Source organism: Adiantum capillus-veneris, chromosome 28 (assembly GCF_014529385.1).
Source record: "Adiantum capillus-veneris isolate H3 chromosome 28, ASM1452938v2, whole genome shotgun sequence".
In the NCBI taxonomy this organism is placed as follows: domain Eukaryota; kingdom Viridiplantae; phylum Streptophyta; class Polypodiopsida; order Polypodiales; family Pteridaceae; genus Adiantum; species Adiantum capillus-veneris.
In genome coordinates, this window is record NC_140958.1 from 104034794 (window position 1) to 104054222 (window position 19429).

The 19429-nt window shown below is 37.8% G+C and overlaps 1 protein-coding gene across 3 annotated transcripts; it reads right to left on the reverse strand.

Annotated features, from left to right (window-relative positions):
• Window positions 1-2450: 2450 nt before the first annotated feature.
• LOC147421007 (uncharacterized) lies at window positions 2451-7946 on the reverse strand. 3 transcript variants are annotated; one of them, XM_086504731.1, is made up of 2 exons: window positions 7699-7946; window positions 2451-3910 (listed from the first exon to the last, which is right to left on the reverse strand). In XM_086504731.1, exons 1-2 carry the CDS (start codon window positions 7799-7801, stop codon window positions 3300-3302), a joined length of 714 nt encoding a protein of 237 aa, XP_086360857.1. In that variant the 5' UTR covers window positions 7802-7946; the 3' UTR covers window positions 2451-3299. The 3 variants fall into 3 exon arrangements, with proteins under 3 accessions (XP_086360857.1, XP_086360858.1, XP_086360859.1); XM_086504732.1 differs by having other exon boundaries at window positions 3175-3910; window positions 7812-7944; XM_086504733.1 differs by having other exon boundaries at window positions 3175-3910; window positions 7923-7940.
• Window positions 7947-19429: the final 11483 nt, after the last annotated feature.

Here is a 19429-nt window from a genome sequence, read left to right on the forward strand (position 1 = left end):
TATTCTCTACTGCACAATTATCTAGCTGTATCAAAAGATTCTCAGATAAGTTTTTAAATGCTGGAGTGGACATAGTATCCACAACACATTGACAGGAGGCTGGTTGCAAGCTAGCAATGTCTTCATTACATCCTTCAATAGCCAACAATAGTGTTATTGATGATGCATTCCTCTCATGCTCTTTCATCATTGTATTTTGGTGGTATAGAAATGGGCTTGAAACTACTGCGTGGCATACCATCATGTCATAAATTTCCTAGTCCATGGTTTTCTGTTCTTTTCAAATTTTGTAAGCATAATGCAAGGGAACCAATTGTAGCATTAGGATCTGAAGGTCATGGATCATTAAGTGAGAAATGACCATACATCCCATGACCATGTCCATGTGTTATCATATATGTTAATGATACTTACAATTGATATTCATTCACATAGTCTTTTGAGTTCACTCACAATCTAGGTATTGTTGTCTTCTTTTGTTTTATCATGTATAATGCATAAATACTTATCTTTTTGCAATTGCAAGAACTTATTGTTGCATCATTTGAATTCTACATTCATCCTTCAAACATGCAATCAACTCATCATTCTTTGTTCAATCGAGTTGAGACTTTATCCGACTACACACAACATATTTGGAAAATTCACTTGTTTCTAACAAGGTCACATTAGCAAACTCTGTATTCCAAATTCTACTGACTATAGTGCTAGACCATGGCTTGAGACTCATACTATTGAGAGATTTATTGGCATCATTTAAAATATATATTTGCTTGTACGTGTGTGGTATTGCAAGCACGGTTTCCTTCGTACCTCCTTCCATAGTTCTACTCCTATGTGGCATTCTCTTTGAGTTTTTGTCTACAAAAGATTACATCAATGCCCTTCCCATTTTTTTATGGTCTCTTCATTTTCTTATAGCACCATCATTACATTGAGCATCGAACCCCATTTTCAAATTGTTCACGGTAACGATAGAACAAAGTTTTTGGAATGCCACAAAGTTTGTACCAAGCTCTACTACAAATATCATTACCATAAAAAGAACATATACAAATCAAGTCTTTCTAGTTGTTTTGGTCTCACGTCAAGCGGTCAACATTGTATCATACACATTGTTGGTTTTATTTTTCAAACTTTGTCTCCAAAATTCATCGCACATAGCCATGACCTTATCTTTATTTTGATATGTCGTTACACCCTTCTAATTTTTCTCACTATGGGGATTTGCAAGGTCACCTTAAAAATGCCATTTTTCTTATTGTCATTTTGCCTTGCATACCCTTTGTTGATGTTGGAGAGAACTTTGGCCATGGCAAGTGCATCTTGTGAGGAGCCATGGGAGATGGAGATGGCATGCAAGAAAAGAACAATCTACGGGGGAGAGAGAGAGAGGGAGAGAGTAGGGAGAGTCAACACAAAAGAACAACACGCTATATCAGTGATCGATGACCAATTACATATATAAGGAGTGTGGGCCAATAATAGCCACCCCTTTACCATGTAGAACACCTTTTACATAGTGTGCTCCTATGGGTAAGACAACACAAGGCTTGATCGTAGAAATCCCCCCCTCAAGTCCAAACCATTGATAATGTTTTAAGTACAAACCATGAAAGAATTCAACAAGCGACCTGAAACAATGAGTAGAAGCCCGCCCCCCCTCTCCGCCCGACAATAACATCAGTGTGTGTGTACTTCCCACGAAAAACAATCAGGGTGGGAACAACAAGAATTTCAATTGAATAGATAAATCGGAGGTCTTACCACTTTTGATCATGTGGATTGTTTATAACGCGTATAGATTTATTTAGACAACAACTTACAACTCACAAACTCAAAATAGAACTATGATAGGAAATTGTTACTGATAAAAAAAAATATTTAAGGCCTTGTACCACATTCTTGAAAGAATCCGTTTGCACATTGAGTATATGTCTCCCAAAAATCAGTGATCTCTAATTTGTGGACCCTTTAGTGTATACATGTATTCTTGATTTTTGATGATGTACAAAATTTGATTGCTTCCTTATGTATCTGAACCGCAGGCTCTTGTGTGGGTGCAAGAACTAGCACGATAGGAGCGTCTCTAAGAGAACAGCAGTTTGCATCCCATGAAATCCCTAGAAGGCCAACAGCTACGACCATTTGATGAAGTTGCAGATTAAGTTGTTTCTACATAAAATGATTGCTAGATCAACTGGGTAGGCCAAATGGCATGATCATAATATCTGCCACCATCTTCACAGTCTTGGCCGATGGTAGGTGTAAAGACCCTCTTGGTTAAAGACTAAAAAATGAAATAGAGGGACCTTTTCCTAATTAAGTACGACATGATGAGCCTATGATCTGTGTTATATATTATTTTATTTTTTAAAGTGCTCAATTGAGCTTGAATTGCTTAAAATGCAAAAAACTACAAAGAGGCATGCATATCCTTTGCACATGGCTAATCAATAAAGAATACATTAGAGAGGGCCCTTACAACTTTTTCTTGCATTTTACTGCACCGTATTCACCACCATCACATTTCTAGAGCAACATTTTAGTCCAGGGGCTTATCCTTCACTTGAAACACTAGTGCACTCTTGTACTTCCAAGTGACCCTTACAACCGTGGCTCTTCCCTAGAAGCGTTGCAAGAATATGCAAAAAAATTTGCAAGAGTGTACTTATTGCAATAAGCTATAGGACATAATCACTGCAGACCTCAACCCCATGGTTATAAATTCTTTCAGTCCATATGCTCTTTGGGTCTACAACAACAAAGGTAGCTCTATTAACCCCATGGTTATAAATTCTTTCAGTCCATATGCTCTTTGGGTCTACAACAACAAAGGTAGCTGTTTTTATAGATGAGTGGGCCCCTAAATGGTATTATTGGAACCTCTCCATTTCCATATTTCACCAAGCCATGGTTGGAGAAATTAGACTCGTAGGGGAGGTTGTAGTGTTAACGAAGAGCAAGCTACTAAAAAGGGTCCTTTTCCATTTTAACTTTTTGATGTTAGTAGTGACTATCATAGGTAGGACAATCAATCTTTTTTTCAAGTACTAGTGTTTCTGTTTTTGACATAAAGGCAAGATTTTGAATATTAAAAATAAAGGAAGCATGATTACAGCTGCATAAATTTTAGGATTTTAGGGGATGTAATTACTATGGAATTCTATTGGAAAGAAAAAGAAACATTGTAGTCTGTTCTTAAAGGCTCATAAAGATTTGTGTGCATGCTATATTGATGTATGTTCAAGGCTCTCTTATTGTGTGAGGTAGCACGAGGTTATACGGGGTTGTGCTAACTAGGAGTGGACCAAGTTGAAGAGTCCAATTTCTCCACCCATGGCTTGGCGAAATATAGCAATGGAGAGGTTCCAATCATACCATTTAGGGGCCCACTCATCTATAAAAGCAGCTTGGCTACTAGAGCTACCGGTGTTCTGGTAGACCCAAAGAGCATATGGATTGGAGGAATTCATGACGGGGGTAAGGTCTGCAGTGATGTTGTCCCATAACTTATTGCAAGCGTAAGTAGCAATCACGATGTAGGGAGATCCATAATTTATGGTTGAAGAGTTTACAATGTTGGCATAGCTTGTAGCAGCACTCCCTATGATGGTTGCACCTTTATTAACTGTAAAGGCTTCCCATAACCCCTTTGCACATTCTAAGTACGATCTTGTAGAATTTTTTGCATATTCTCGCAAAGCTTTTGGGGCACTATCATTCACATATACTTTCTCCCACACTTTTGAAATTTCCTTACACCATGCTGCATCTTGCATCGAGTAGGCTGAATAGAAATTGGGATTCAAAGTTCCATCTTTTACCCCTCGAATGAATGTGCTATTCCATACCATTTCCAATAGATCTGTAGAATTATTCCACAATGCAACGGACAAGTTTTTCTCACCTGCATGAAAATATTTCACACCACGCATTTGTATAATTTTTTGTAGGGTCCTCTTGCATCTATTACTTACTATATATGAAGCAGCTTAAAATATTCAAGGAAGGAGAGACCCTCCATGTGTCACATTCTGCTTCATTCCAAAGAGAACCTTTAAAAAACATTTAATTGAAAATGCAAAAGTAAAGGGTAACTATTAGGATAATAGAAAATGAAAAGACTTACGAGGGACTCTTGACATTTGAAAGTAAAAAAGACCTTAGTACTCTATCTAAATTTATCATACTTAAGCCTATAGTTTTTGGAAGGCCATTTCACTCCAGTCCTCAATTTCAAGGCCAACCGCTCACTATTTTTATTTTTTAAAATCATTTGAAGGGTGCCCTTTTTAAAAGTTTTGAAGGCCATAAAGAATTTTCCTGTTTGTGTTGCTCAATAAACCTCCCTTCGAAGGTTTGTATGAATCTTCTATGTGGTAAACGATCTTTGACCTCAATGCTTGAAGTTCAAAAGCTAGATGCATGTATTTGTGTGTGTGTGTGTGTGTGTGAGAGAGAGAGAGAGAGAGAAATCCCTTTTCTCGATGTGTGTGAATATAAGAGACAAAGTCAATGTGCCATTCCCCGAGGTGTTGGTGCATTACACGAAGGATTTTCACGTTTGCATTGCATTAATGAGGTACATTGAGCTCAAAAATTTAGTGATAGAAGTCCAACAATTTGCTATGGATGTCTTGCACGCATTATGTGTGTGTGTGTGTGTGTGTGTGTGTGTCTAAGAGAGAGAGAGAGAGAGAGAGAGAGAGAATGCATGAGTGAGTGAGGGAGAGAGCACCATTCACTATAGCCTATGTGAGTGAGTGAGTGTGTGTCTATGAGAGAGAGAGAGAGAGAGAGAGGGCTTTCATACCGGCATTAGAGAGAGAGAGGGGGGGGGAGAATAAGCATTGGTTTTAGAGTCAACAATTATCAAAGCAAAATTGACACAATCCACAATCAAGAAACAAAAATAATAAATCAACATCGACATCTATGAAATTGAGAATTGACAAAATTGAGAGTTGATGCAATTTGGAAAGTTCAATCCAACAAATTCAAGGCAGAAGATGTGCAAGCACAAGGTAGGAGCAGACCTCAAAAAATGGCAAAGGTGGATGACGTGAGGGAACTCTAATAGTTCTCCGCAATTTTTGAAGGTTTTTACGCTAGATTTCTTTAGGCTTTGTCAGTGCTCTCGTCTTTGGGTTGACTTGGAATTCAAAGGTGAATCTCAAAATGTGTATGTGGGATTGCACTATATCTCAGTTTTCTCAAGTGTTTAAAAGAAAATTAAACTTTTTGAGGTAAATCTCAAGATTTTTTATGGGGAGTATACTTAATCGAGTTGAGACATAGTCCTTTCTCCTAAAAACTTAGAAAACTTGACTTTAGGGACAACTTGATTATATTTGAAGGATTCTATACTCAATTTCTCTATACTTTGTAGGTTTCCTCACCTTCAAATCTATAATTTAGAGATAAATTATAGACTAGATCAAGTTTAGACATAGTGCTTTCTCTTGCATATGAGAAATTTTTGGGACAACTTGATTATATTTGAGGGCTTTTACACTTAGATTCTCTATTCTTTGTAGGTTTCCTCACGTTCAAATTTATGATTTTGAGATAATTTTCAAAATTTATAGGTGGAATTACAAAAAATTGAGGATTTTTCAAGCATTTGACTTTACTATACTTTTTTTCAAACATTTTAGAAGCAAATTGACTATATTTGAAGGTTTTTGCACTAAACATCTTTGCACTTTATAGATACTCTAGACCTTAGTTTATGTTCTCTAACCTTTGTTGGATTTCTTTTTACTATAAAAATGCTCTTAAGAGATTGATTTGAATTAACTCAAGAAGAATACATGTTGATTTTGGCATATCCTTTGTACATGGGTCTCCAACCAATACAACATAATATGCACACTATGACCCTAAACATACCCGAACATTTTTGCAACTACACTATATTTCTATCAAGTTCTTCTTCTTGACAAGCCTCTTCTTCCTGCTTGATAAAAACCATTCACAATTAGAAATAAATCTCACAAAATTTAGATGGGATTATACTAAATCTAAGTTTTCTCCTGCAATCGTTGTGGGTGTCCTAACATTTAAATTAGATCTTACAGGTGTGTGGCCCTTCCTATGGATGGAGAGAGAGAGAGAGAGAAAGAGAGAGTCCTAATATTAAATCTTACATCTGTGTGGCCCTCCAACCATTGTGGGTGTCCTAACGTACAAATTAAATCTTATAGATGTGTGGCCCTTCTTCCTATGAATGGAGAGAGAGAGAGAGAGACCTTTTTCTTGACACCCAATCCACTATGTTTCTTTCTTTGCCTTGGTCTCCTCCGCCTCCCTCCAAGCCCTTTCCTTATGTCATGTGGCAAGGCCCTCCAAGATTCATTAGATATGGTTGAGAAAATTTATAGGTGGGATTATACTAAACCTAGGTTTTTCTTGAGCACTAGGGTACACAATAGATTTTTCCTATTATTCAAGAGTTGATTATCTATACTCTTTATAATGGAATTTGAAAAATTAGAGGAACAAGAGGGCCTCCATGCGTTGTTCTTTTGTTGATTTGTACGACCTGTTGGATCAACGCCAAAATTGAGTTGTTGAGTCCATATTGGGTCGTCCTCCTTACCATGGACACTTTAAAGAGCCTTTGAAAATTGAGTGAAGTAGTTTCAGCCTATACATCGCAATAATCAACCACTCCAGCCGTTATCATACATATACAGAGCCAAAGATAGCCATCACAAGATTGTGTCATTCACCTGTAAGTCTTTATTAACAACGTCCAAAATTACTGTCAGCCGCTTTTATAAGGTGTTGTTATACCCATTCACAGGCTATTCTTAGCTAATATGTGGGCCTTACCAAGCCTATCTTACCAAACTGTCAAGCAATTACCACAAATGTTCCACCAGTGTGTCTTAGCGAGGTATGAGCAGAGATGCTTACATCGCCTTAGAACCAGCATTTCATAAAGAGATTACCATTTTACGGTATAAGAATGAATTTACGTAGGTACAAACCTACAACATCCCACACGTCACACACTAGTAAGCATGAGTAGAGACGAGTATAGTGAGAAGTCTATTGAACAAAGGGAAATTGGTACATCCTTATTTTTTTGAAAAATCTCACTGAAGTTTATACTGAATACATAAAACCATTATCTCAATGAAGTTGGGACTTGGTGTGGTCTTTGCAATAGATTGAAGCTCTCAACCTTGCTCCACGGCAAAAGGCCTCCTCTGATCTCTATGACTCTTACGTAGTAGTAGTAGTAGTGTACAAAAATGAGTCATATTAAAAGAAAAATATAACTTCTATTATGTTCCTCTCTCTCTCTCTCTCTCTCTCTCTCTCTCTCTCTCTCTCTCTCTCTCTCTCTCTCTCTCTCTCTCTCTCTCTCTCTCTCTCTCTCTCTCTAGGTTAACAAATGGTAATTCCGAATCAAAGTGAAGTTACAATTAGTATTCTTTTTAAGCTTTGGTTATGTGGGTATTACCAAATTTATCCATTGATAATCTCATACGTGAATAATGGCCTCTTAAAAACAACCATATAATTGAAATATCGCCTTGAATGCTATATTACATCAATCACGCACACCAACCTCCTAATATTGCACTCGTGGTGCTATAGGTCATATAGTATTAGTATGTGTGTGTGTGTATGTGTGTGAGTGAGTGAGTGAGTGAGAGTAAAATGCAAGGATTAATAACATACCTACTTTTTTTGTAATACCATGAGCATAATTAGTTTCTCTTACAACACCATGCACGTTGACTATGCTGTACAACATAGCCATGCCCAAGACAAGAATTTGCATTATTATGTACCTGTCGTAAAATTCACAATAGAGAAGAATAAGACATATCTAAACATGGCATGCAAAAGATGCATTCATGTGGGTGCTGTGTGTGCGCGCGCGCGAGAGAGAGAGAGAGAACCTTGCAAGCAATGAGAGCAAGAAATGCAAGCTATCGAGAGTAAGAAATGCAAACCTTTCTTTTAAAGCTTGAGATCTAGACAATGAGATCTTGAGAGTAATGAGATCTTGAGAGTGATGGGATCTACAATGTGAGTACTATTCATCGCATGTTTATCTTTTCCTATTTATTGTTTCTACAATAACATCAATTCATCAAATTTGTTTTTATGGAAAAAAAATTATGGGTGGACTTACTATGGAAAAATAAGACATTGTAATGTTTTTATTGGCCTAAGAAGGCCATAGAGGAGTGGTGAAGAATATGTGCAAATCTAGCACCATCAAAAGTTTCACTATCGCATTGAAAGTAATAAAATCTTTGTTTGCACTTTAGTCTTTTTATCACCATTTGATTAGATACGATATGATTTTTTCTTCATTTAGTGTTTTTTAAAGGTGTCTTTATATTGGTGATGATGTGAGACATTAAAAATGTATAGAGAAGATCCTCTCCTTCTCCCTCCCTCCACGGCTAGAAAAATCAATTCTCCCTAACCGGTGAAACTAAAAGGTAAACTTGAAATTCTTTTGATTTTTAGGTCAGAATTTGAGCTTTCTCCGGTAATAACACTTAAACTTGTGTAAATTTCTTGGTTTTCTTAAAGGCAAGCTCAAATTCTAATCGGGATTTTTTCTCAACAATACCTTCTCCTCCCCTCCCCTCCCCTCCCTCACACAAATTCTATGCTTTCCCACTGCCGCGTGTGGTAGACCTCTTGATTCTACCACATAATAAATTTTGTCATGCATGACGTTTAGATAAGGACAAAGCCACAGGGACATGTAACCTCTTTCGGTAGTGCTGTCATATCATTTTTTGACCTCCTAAAGGCCTTAGTATCCAGAATCTAAAGGGTGAAGGTCGTTCAATTTTCATGGCAAGAAAAGTGTCCCTTATGGACTCAAAAGTTTTGTAAATAGAAAGCTATTCTCGAAAACTGCATTTATGTTTTTGGCATGCTCGAAAAAGACTTTAGAGAACAAAACATTAAACTTTATACTCATTGGATTTTGATCCAATGAGGTAAGTGTTCGAGAAAGATGTGCTTGAGCTGATCTTTGAGTTGGTTGAAAATCAAGATTAGCTGGTTTAAAGGATGGTAAAGGGAAAACAACTCGATAAAATATACTAAAAAGTAGTTCAAACACCTTGGATATTCTACTAGTATTTTCATCTATATAAGGAGAAATCTAGTCAATTAGGCAAAAAGTCTTTCTCAAACATTCTCTGAGGTATTAATAAAGGGTCTTTATATGTAAGGATTTCCAAAAAAAAACATTTCACTAGATTGTTTTTTTTTTTATACTTATTAAACTGATATTTTCTTATAAGAAAAAATCATTGAAATATTCTTTTATTTGAACTTTTTATGTGTCATTTTAGTTTACTTGGTTTTCATTTTGTTTTGTTTCAAAATATTGATGTGCAATGTGTATCTTTCACCTTATTATTTAAGTGGGTCCCTTCATAATATATAAAATGTTTGTGAGTAGGGGATATTAGCTAAAAGAAAATTTAAAAAACGGCCCATTAATGGAGATGACAAGAAGATGTCTGAGGAGATTTAGAGGTAGAGGAGTGAGAAGAGGGAGGTAGGCCACGTGGAGGTCATGCATCCAAAATAGGGGTCTCTCTCTCTCTCTCTCTCTCTCTCTCTCTCTCTCTCTCTCTCGCGTGTCCTTTCTCGACACATGCATAATGGAGATGATGTGGGGGGCTGTTCTTTAGGTGAAAGTCCATTAATGTCAAGGGAAGCATAGGTGCAAGCTTGTATATTTTCAATCTCACAGGGATTTGTCGAGAGGTAGGGAAGGGCAGCGCACAGGCGGGAGAAGGTTTTGGTGACACGAGAAGGAGGTGAGGGTTAGACGATGAGGGAAATGGGAATCTTCATGGCATATTTCAATTAATGTATTTTATATTAGGTGAGCTAATAGGAGTCACTTTTCAAAAATAGATAATACAATTTTATATGAAAACACACAACAAAAATTATGTGATTATAGGCACTTATTTAAACTTACTCTCCCTCATGCCCCCTCAACTTAGTAGGCCTTCGTCTCTCTTCACCTTGTTTTACCATGTATATTTGAATTTCCAAAGTATCATCTACTCAATAAAGCCTTGTCAAATGAATGAGGAGAGCTGTCAATTTTACTACTCATCGGTCCCCTTGGCTTTCTAAGACTAAAAGTATCCTTCTGACCCCCATTTTGGAGGGAAGCTACCATAAAAATTAATAACTAAGGTATTCAATGTTTAGACCAATTTTGGGATTACAATAGTAGTAGCTAGAAAGATACAGACCAACTGAATCTCCAGTTTGACCTCAGTGGGACTAGAAGATTACTGATCAATAGAGCCTTAGAAAGGTTGGACAAGTGGTCTTGTCGAACTGCAAATCCAAGTTCAAATGTAAAGCACGGTAGTGGCCTAAGAATAGACAATTTCTAGAACTGCAAACCAAGGAAGTGTACCTCACCCTCACAACCTGAAAGGATTGGTTCTCCTTGCTTAACAAGCAATAGAGAAAATACTGGCCGGAGTCAAGATGGGAGACTATTGTGAAGAATATTCAGCATCCACAATGGCCACATGGGATGAAGGTGTTCTTATGGAAGGTTTTATGGGGAGCCATGCAAACTGGGGTGAAGATCCACACCACGCGAATTGGTCCTAATAAATTCTCACAATGTAGAAGAGCTAGTGAAGACCACTATTTAGATGTCTTTAAAAAAACCCTATCAAGAAATACCCCCTAGTATGTGCCTATGATCTTTGAAAACGCAATTTTGATAAGAATCTGGGGAGATCTCATGTATGTTTTTAAGTGTTAGGGGTTGTTGAGTTGAGGTTTAGTGGATTGCATGCGAACTTGGTTTTGAGTCTCTCTCAGGCTAGTATTTTGGTCAAAATTTTCCCTCTGTTGTTTCTTTTACAATAAAGAACAATCATGTGACCAATCATCATGATCTTGGGGGCTTGTTTTGGCCTCTCTAGGGATCCAAAATTCATTTATCCATGGAAAAGCAACCCATATCATTTTTTTCTATTTCTCATATTCCTTTTATACACTCTCTTTTCATTACACACCTACACACACACACACCATTTTCATTAGCATGGAGAAGAAGCTTCATAGATTTGGGTATGGCTTCTATGTGTATATCTACATATTCCATTACTTTTCAAAGCATAATGCACATAACTTTTCTTGCTCTATCTCTCAGCACCAATTCTTTAATTTCCTAAGAATTTCATCTACATAAAGTGAAAAATGAAGGATAAATTTAGCAAAGTACCAACTCCATTCAATGGAATAAATACACGGCATGCAAAATTGGTGGTGACAATTCAAAAACACCAAGGATAATCTTTTAGATTGGGCTATTTTCTCATCTCATCAATTTCACCATTTGTAAATTTTGCATTATGTTGCTCATTGTATAAATCCATACTAACACTAACTTTAACTCTTACTAACATACTAACCTAAACTCTAGCCCTACCACCTATCTCTTCACCAAGAGATTTTCATTGATCGATTAAGATTTAATAAATTCCAACCCTTTCTATAGGTAAGCAGTAGGGTTTGCTTCTATTTTGTCCAAACATCTCGTGTACTCATAGAAGCATGGCTAATCAAAGATGTGAATCTAGAGTGAAGATAAGAAAAATGGCGCTTTTAAGGAAACCTTCCTAATCCCAATAGCGTGCAAAGTTGCTAAGGGTGTCACGACATGTCAAAGGTTGTGCCACATTAACCTTACCTACTTTCCACCTTCTACCGAGCAATATCATTCCTCTGTCCTTTTTGTTGATCCCTAGCCTACACAAAAAGAGAATGGTGCCTTACTTAGTTAGCATCACCCAAGCCTTCCTCTACCCTCAATTTTGTTCTTTAAATACTACACTTCTCTAGCGTCCCTCTTACTTTATGATTGTTAATGCAAAGCATCTCGCCCAAAATACGTTTGAGAGGGGGAATGGAGAACATGCCCAGCACACACAAAATTTCCTTTGTATAGCCTAGTGTATTCACAACACCCTTGTCCTCTCAAAAGACACCTTCAAATTACACACAATCACATAGCAAATGCACACTTGTGCCTAATTCGACGCGCACATGCTTGTGCTGATCAAAACTTTCCACGTGCCCTCAAATTCCATCATTGCATGCATTCCCACACACTTAAACACCTCTCTTTCTCTCTCTCTCTCTCTCTCTCTCTCTCTAGCACATCACTCGTTTGATATGATCAAAGGCTCATTGGGCTTCTTTTGTCCACTTGAAGGCTAGGGAGCCCTTGGTGGTGTCTGTAATAGGAGCCATGATTTTTGAAAAGTATTTGATAGAATTCTTGCAGTATTGGGTAAAGCCTACGAGCTCGCGCACTTGTGTGACAGTTCGGGGAGCATGCCAGTTCACCACAGCCTCAGTCTTTTCTCTTTGGTCACATGCACACACAATCGTGGGGGGGGAGGGGGCACCACTACCATCACAAACTTGGGAACATACTCCATGAGAGAAAAAGAGAAGGGGAAATGGAATTGACACAACAAGAATGACACACTTCAAAGGGGATAACTCAGTTCACCATCACACACTCATGTACAACCATGGATGCTTCTCAGCTTACAAACAAAACAAGATAAGGAGGGGGCCTCATTGGCTCCCTCTGTTGACAATCTCCCATGTGGCTTTATCTTGATGCACTAGCTTATTCAAGGTTTAAATCCCATCCCACACAACAAAAAGAAGAAGACAAAGAATCCTAAAAGAAGCCCTCATTCTTGGTGATATACCCCATGTTGGGCACTCCCAACTTTGCATATGGGACTAAGTCTGTGGCCATGTGGTGGTCTGAGGGGCATTGGCCCTCAAACTTCAAAACATTGTTCACAAAAGCTCCCAAAAAAACTTGAATCACTTGCCCTATTTGAACTCCTTCCACTTCTGGCTCAAGGCTCCAGTTCTTGAGTTGTAAAGTACACCTAAAGCTCCACATTGCCTTCTTCAACCTACACAAGCCCTTTTTGCATTCTAAAACTCCAAGGCCCACAATTTAAGGCCACCAAAATTGGTAAATATCACATGGTATCTTTTCCTTAGTAGATGCCCCAAATTTCAACCTATCATAATTTATCGATTGGGAATTTGATGGATGGTCTATCTCTTCTTGTCAACTCCATATGCTAAGCTCTATCTCTTGGAACATGCTCGGGGCCCAAAAATCCTCAGATGGCACATCTACCGAGGAAGTGGGAACATAACTAGTCTCCCTAGAAAAACTTCCACTACCCATATCATGCTCGTTAATCAAGATCTAACTGAGGATCCAAAAAGACCAGCATGCTCCACAACTTGAGAACTCCACAACTTGAGAACTTTGCAGTATCTACTCACACCCGCTCTAACCATCTATCCCCACTTTCCTTGTCCCTTGCATACGAGCAACTCTTTCCAACTTTTAATTGCCCTATCTCTCAGACCTTAGCTTTGTTCTAGGAACGGTCTAGACCAACTTCTAGAGCACTTTAAACATTAAATGTCACAGCACAATCTTGCCACTTTGGACACCTAGACTTACCATCTGAATTGGACCTTTTTGGAGCTAGCCTAAAACCCCGCATCAACAATACATTTCCACCACCACTTGCTTGACCATGATTTTGTACCTACCTTAGCACCTCATATTCTTGTTATTTAATGTATTTATGAATATGCATGTGAGATTGGAAAAGATAAACACTTTAGAAGTCCATTCGTTTATCTTAATGTACTAGACTCATTATTATAATTCCATTAGGAGAAATTTGGACTCACTTTTGGGCCGTGTAAGAAGTTCCATGTCAACTTAGAGAAAGAAAATGAAAATGTTAAATAGCATATTTTAGATAAAGGTTTTTTGAGCCAGCAAAAAGCCAAAATGACATTCTTTGCTAGGTAGTCACCATCTTTCTTTTCTTATAGTCCTTCGTTCTATTATCAAGAATCCAACTAGCCGTATGGCTAATGATTTGAAACGCCAACTTTCAAGAATTCTCTCCAAAAACTTGATTCTCAATCATTAGTCTCAAGCTATCAACTCTAAACATGGGACTAATTATTTAAAACACCCACTTACAAGCCTTCCCTCCCAAAACTTCAGATATTTTATAATTCTTGAGTGTCTGTCTCTCTATCAACTCTAGGCATGCAGAATACTTTTTTTTCTGATGAGAACACCAATTTGAACTTGCAATCCTTAACCCCTTCATCTTCAGCACTTATCCAAAGAAAGAAGAACACACATCAATTTACATTGATGTATTGCAATAGTACTCACCGTTGCAAAAGTGCAAGAGGGAGTCTAAGGGGAGAAAGAACTTAGAAGGATGAGCAAGGAACATCATTTGGATTTGTGGAACAATTAGTCTATTTACCCAAAGGATCCTGCAAAAAAGTTCCACCTCCGTTTGCTAATATCATTAATCTTTTAAATTTCATAGGTGATGGCAAGGATAGGCTATTAGTCTATACTCAACATTTGAAAATGTGAGCATTGAATGCAAGAAAGTAAAGAGACTTTCTAGTGATAGAGAACATGTACTCTACACAATAATTGAAAAGGTGGTTCATTGGCACATATGTTTTTCATGAACCTTAAATGCAGATAATCAGTTGAAAAGAGCCATCAAAGAATTAGAGGTAATGCTCTCAGAAATTGGTTTGCATGGAGGCAATGTCAAATTGAAGAGGACCATAAGATGTCTCAAAGTTGTTACAAGGTACCTAGGAAAGTACTGATAGGTGGTGTCAAGGCCAAAATGTTTCTTGGATTTAGCCTCAAGACTTTGATAGAGAGGAGAGGAGAAACTTTTTCGACAAATGGAAAAAGCTACACAAAGTGGTTAAAGACAATGTTGGTGTTGGAGCAATCCAAAATCATAAGGAAACGTGTGGAATTCACTTGATAAAATCTTTCAGTACATAGAGTGGAATTCTTGGGACAAAAGTAAGCTCATATCAATTGGAGAAATCCAAAATCACAAGGAAAACGTGTGGAATTCACTTGATAAAATCTTTCACTACATAGAGTGGAATTCTTGGGACAAAAGTAAGCTCACATCATTTCAAGCATCCTTCCTAGATTGGAAGAAGGTATGTTGGTAGGGTAGGGTGAAAAACAAACTACTCACTACATGGTGGGTTAGCATGCTCCATGTACAAATAACTTAAAAACTCTACTCGCCATTTTGTTTTATTCCAATTTAGCATATACTACTCAACCATGGTCCATTTTTGTCCAAGACATATGGTCATTGTCAATATGGTCCACACAAGGTACGAAAAAGACCCATTGCATGGCTAGAACATGTTATTTTAAGCACACCAAACACAAGGGATGCAAGGATAGAGCCAATAGCCTATTAGAGTTACACCAGTGTACTTATAGACGACTTGTTCTCATAAACCAAGCTAGAAGGATCTTGGGCCTCCTAAAAAACAAGTCTTGAGTTCAATACTCTTGGATACATTTTTCATGTCTCTTGGGATTACCTTTGTGACATCAATCTTCTTATCTTCTTCTTCTTCTCATCTCTCCCTCTCTCTCTCTCTCTCTCTCTCTCTCTCTCTCTCTCTCTCTCTCTCTCTCTCTCTTTCTCTCTCTCTCTCTCTCTCCAACAAACACACACACACACAGAGCTTTGAGATCTCAAGGATATTGACATAGCATTAGAATAGTTTCTCTCACTTTGTCTCTCACATAGATCTTTAAAGTCAGTTGAGAGTGTTCCTATGAGATTAAAATTCACTACTTCCCTCTACTAGTCCTCTTCTTCTTCTTCTTCTTCTTCTTCTATCTCTCTCCCGCTCACTTCCTTATGAGGTTTCATTATCTACAACATAGACATCAAGCACAACACATGCCGCAAGTCACTTTTCTTGGTTTTTAAACTGATATTTTGACTCTGAACACAACCTACTAAGATTGTAATGTGTACTATGTAGCATTGAACCCATGAATGCGTACTGTTGCAACCTAGTAGGCCAGACTTGAAAGAAGGACTTGAAGTAATTTTATCCATAGGCTCTGTGCTAATGTAGCTATATTTGAAGGGTTGAACTTTAAAATTAAGTGTTTAAAGGTAAAATTTCAAATTTTTGTAAGTGTTCATCAACCACCTGTGTTGCATGAAGCCTCAGACCTGCACCCACCTCAACATATTCTAGCTCCATGCAAACCCACTAGGCACTGACAACAGAAGCACCTCAAACAGAATAGTGATTCTCGTGTCACCATCAACTGATCTGGACTCTTTCGACTCGATGTGCACACACAAGCTCATAGCCTTGCTTCTTGAATGGTGATATATTCAAGGAAGTCTATTGAGACACTACTCAAAAAGCATCAAATTCAAAATTCCCACACTTGTCTGGACTCCCTCTGCCTAGCAAGGTTTGAACACCATCTACAAAGTTTGAAAATTTATTACAAATGCCTTGAAATAGGCACAACATACCTCTAAAGTATTGCATACATTGTTTTGAGCATTGAAGAGCACACTTGCCCGTTCCAATTTTGAAGAATTTACATATTTTTGGCTAATTTAAAGTGCTTTCCAAAGGTTTCTTTCATTTTCACCTAGAAAAAACGGGCAAGATACCCAAAAAGTGTCAAATTCCTATCAAAAAAGCAAGCCTATTGCAGAGTGTCTTAGGGTTGCCATGACACTAAAGGCCATGTGGCCTTTAATGATGTAGAGCGATAGGAATCAATGGTGCAAGTTACTGTGGTAATTGTGAGGTGAGCGAATGTCTCACAAAACATCAAGGATGTTTACCACGCCCCATCACATCTGGATTTTGAACCCGTGACCTCCCTATTAGGAGCCTAATGCCCTAATCACATGTTTGCGTCAGTCTCATTCCTCCCCTTGCCACTTTACTTGCACATAAAATAAATTGACCTAGGAAAAGAAAAATTGGAATTATCAAACGGTTCACAAGAATCACACTAAACATAAAATGCTTGTTTGCCCTATAAAAAACCCTAAATTTCCACTTCTCAATTCTTTGTTGAAACCATTTTATGTAAGCTTGGGCACTTCATCAAATGAGAGAAAACCCTAATTGGTAGTGTTACAAGCTCAAACACAAGGTAGATATAGCATAAGATTGTTCTAAATCGCCTCCTTTGATCATCTGTCTATAATATATTTGATGGCCAAAATTGCTGGTTTTTGGCTCTATAAGCACCTCGCTTAGCTTGAACAATTATGGTGCCATTGTTGATATGGAAATTTTCAACTTTTTTAAACTATTTTTTTGTCATTTTTTTACCTTTTTTAACAATAAATGGCCTTTTATCATAAAAAGCTCAAATGATCTAGAAAAAAATCCTTGAGTTTCTGGAACTGAACTTGTACAACCAAGAAAGAGTTTAAAAGTGATTTGACTCGAGATTGAGTCTATTGGGGCAAACCTAGAGCAATGGCGACAGCCTCTTAAGATAGAGCTATGGCATCAGATGATAGAGTATGTGGGCAAACGTGGTAAGCTTCTCAGTGGAAATTGCAGGTGGCAAGTGTATGTAGGCAGTCCACAAGCGCCCTTGATTGTTTGGCTTGTAGTCGGCATGTGGTATTACCTTCTAGACATTCGAGGAGTACAGAAGTCAGGAGTCTAAGAATGGTGACCTATGACCTCTTTGTTTGCAAGAGGATTCACTTCCTCACTTCATTGTTCAAGGGTTGCAATCCATCAGCATGGATCATGATTTGTTCTTTGAGCAGAGGTGGTGTGGGTGTACGATAGTTCTTGCCTAGATTTTTTGGAATTTTTTTGCAAAGCTAGACACCCTGAAGGCCTTAGAACTTTGAGTTTAAACCCCAAAATTTTCTCTTTTTCTTTGCATTTGATATCCAATGAGGCGTTAAGCTAACTTAACTTATGTGTCCTTACGGGTCCTAACCTCACTAGCCTACTACAAATCCCCAAATTACACTTTATGCTCAAAACACTCTAAGGTTATATCCTATGTGTCCCTATGGATTTTAAGACCTCATTGGCATACTGCAAATCCAAAATTATAATCTATGCTTATATCCTACAATCTGGGAAAACATCCTATCAAGGGCAATGTAGACAATGTCCCACCTAAACTTTCAAATGAAGCACAAAAGATACAAAGAATAAGATAAGGTGGGATATTTTTTTGAATATTTTTGTTTTCTTCCTGTGCAAGAAAGTTAAAGAGGACAAAAGTTAAACGAGAACTTAACTAATACAAATCCTCTAAATAACCTACTTCTATGTGGAAAACAAAGCAGGGTTTTTATAGGACACAAACAACTCCCTGCATAGGACCACCTATAGAAATCGTGCTTCCTCTTTCACATAGAGAAGTGAAAGTGCCAATATTTGATCACTTGCACACTCCCTCAACTTGGCTCATGCCATCATGTTATGTGTAAAAATTAAGCCTTTTCACACCATTTTGACCCATTTTTTGATCTTTTTAGGGCCACTTTTGGCCACTTTTGACCCGGACACATATTCTTTGTAGGAAACATGCTAAACGGACTCCGATCTCCACCAAATATTATAGTTTTGATCCTTGATACTCAAAATTCATGTCCACTTACAAAATTCCATTTTTGACCACCTCTACATCGGTCCATGCATCGTTGCATGTCAAGCATCATAAATAGATAGTTACCACATGTGTCAACCTTCCGAGGCAATGTGAGCATATGCACAATTACCAATTGCATTATTTACATTCTAAAAAGCTCAAAAACGTTCCATTAAAACTCACATCATCATGCAGTTACATCGATTCATCTTCATTCCCTATGTAAGAGAGACCATCACTCCAACAATTTTTAGTTCTATCAAAGAATTGGAGAAGCATCTTGAACACCACACCACTAGAATCTTCGTCTTCCACATAAGGTGTTTTGCGCTTGAAAATTTGGAGACATGCATGCAAAGGAACACAAGGCATCATAACCAAGTGTTCATCATGCCACCGTGTTTAAGGACTTGATAATCATTAGGAAGAGGATGGGGTCTGGGAGGGCCTCTTTATTTGCCATAAGCTTATGGAGGTGATTATCATTTTGATGAGTAGATGTATGCCATGTGTGCAAGAATGGTGGGTGTGTAAGAGATGTGTAAGAGTGGTCAAAGGATGCACTCCCCCCCCCCCCCCCCAAAAAGGAGGTGGACAATTTTGAGACTTTTACCTCCCATAACTCCTACATATGATCTTTGATTTGATCGGAGATCATAGACCTGCAATCTACACATTGAGATCTTTCCATAGATATGCTACATGATATGGTTTTACTCGCTAGATTTTAAATTCCAATCCCTTGGAGATGGCACTAGCAAAAAATCCTTTCATACATGAACTTCATTCCAATGGTATTTCATGACCCAATATCTTTGCATCACAATAAATAGAGGGGTTTCC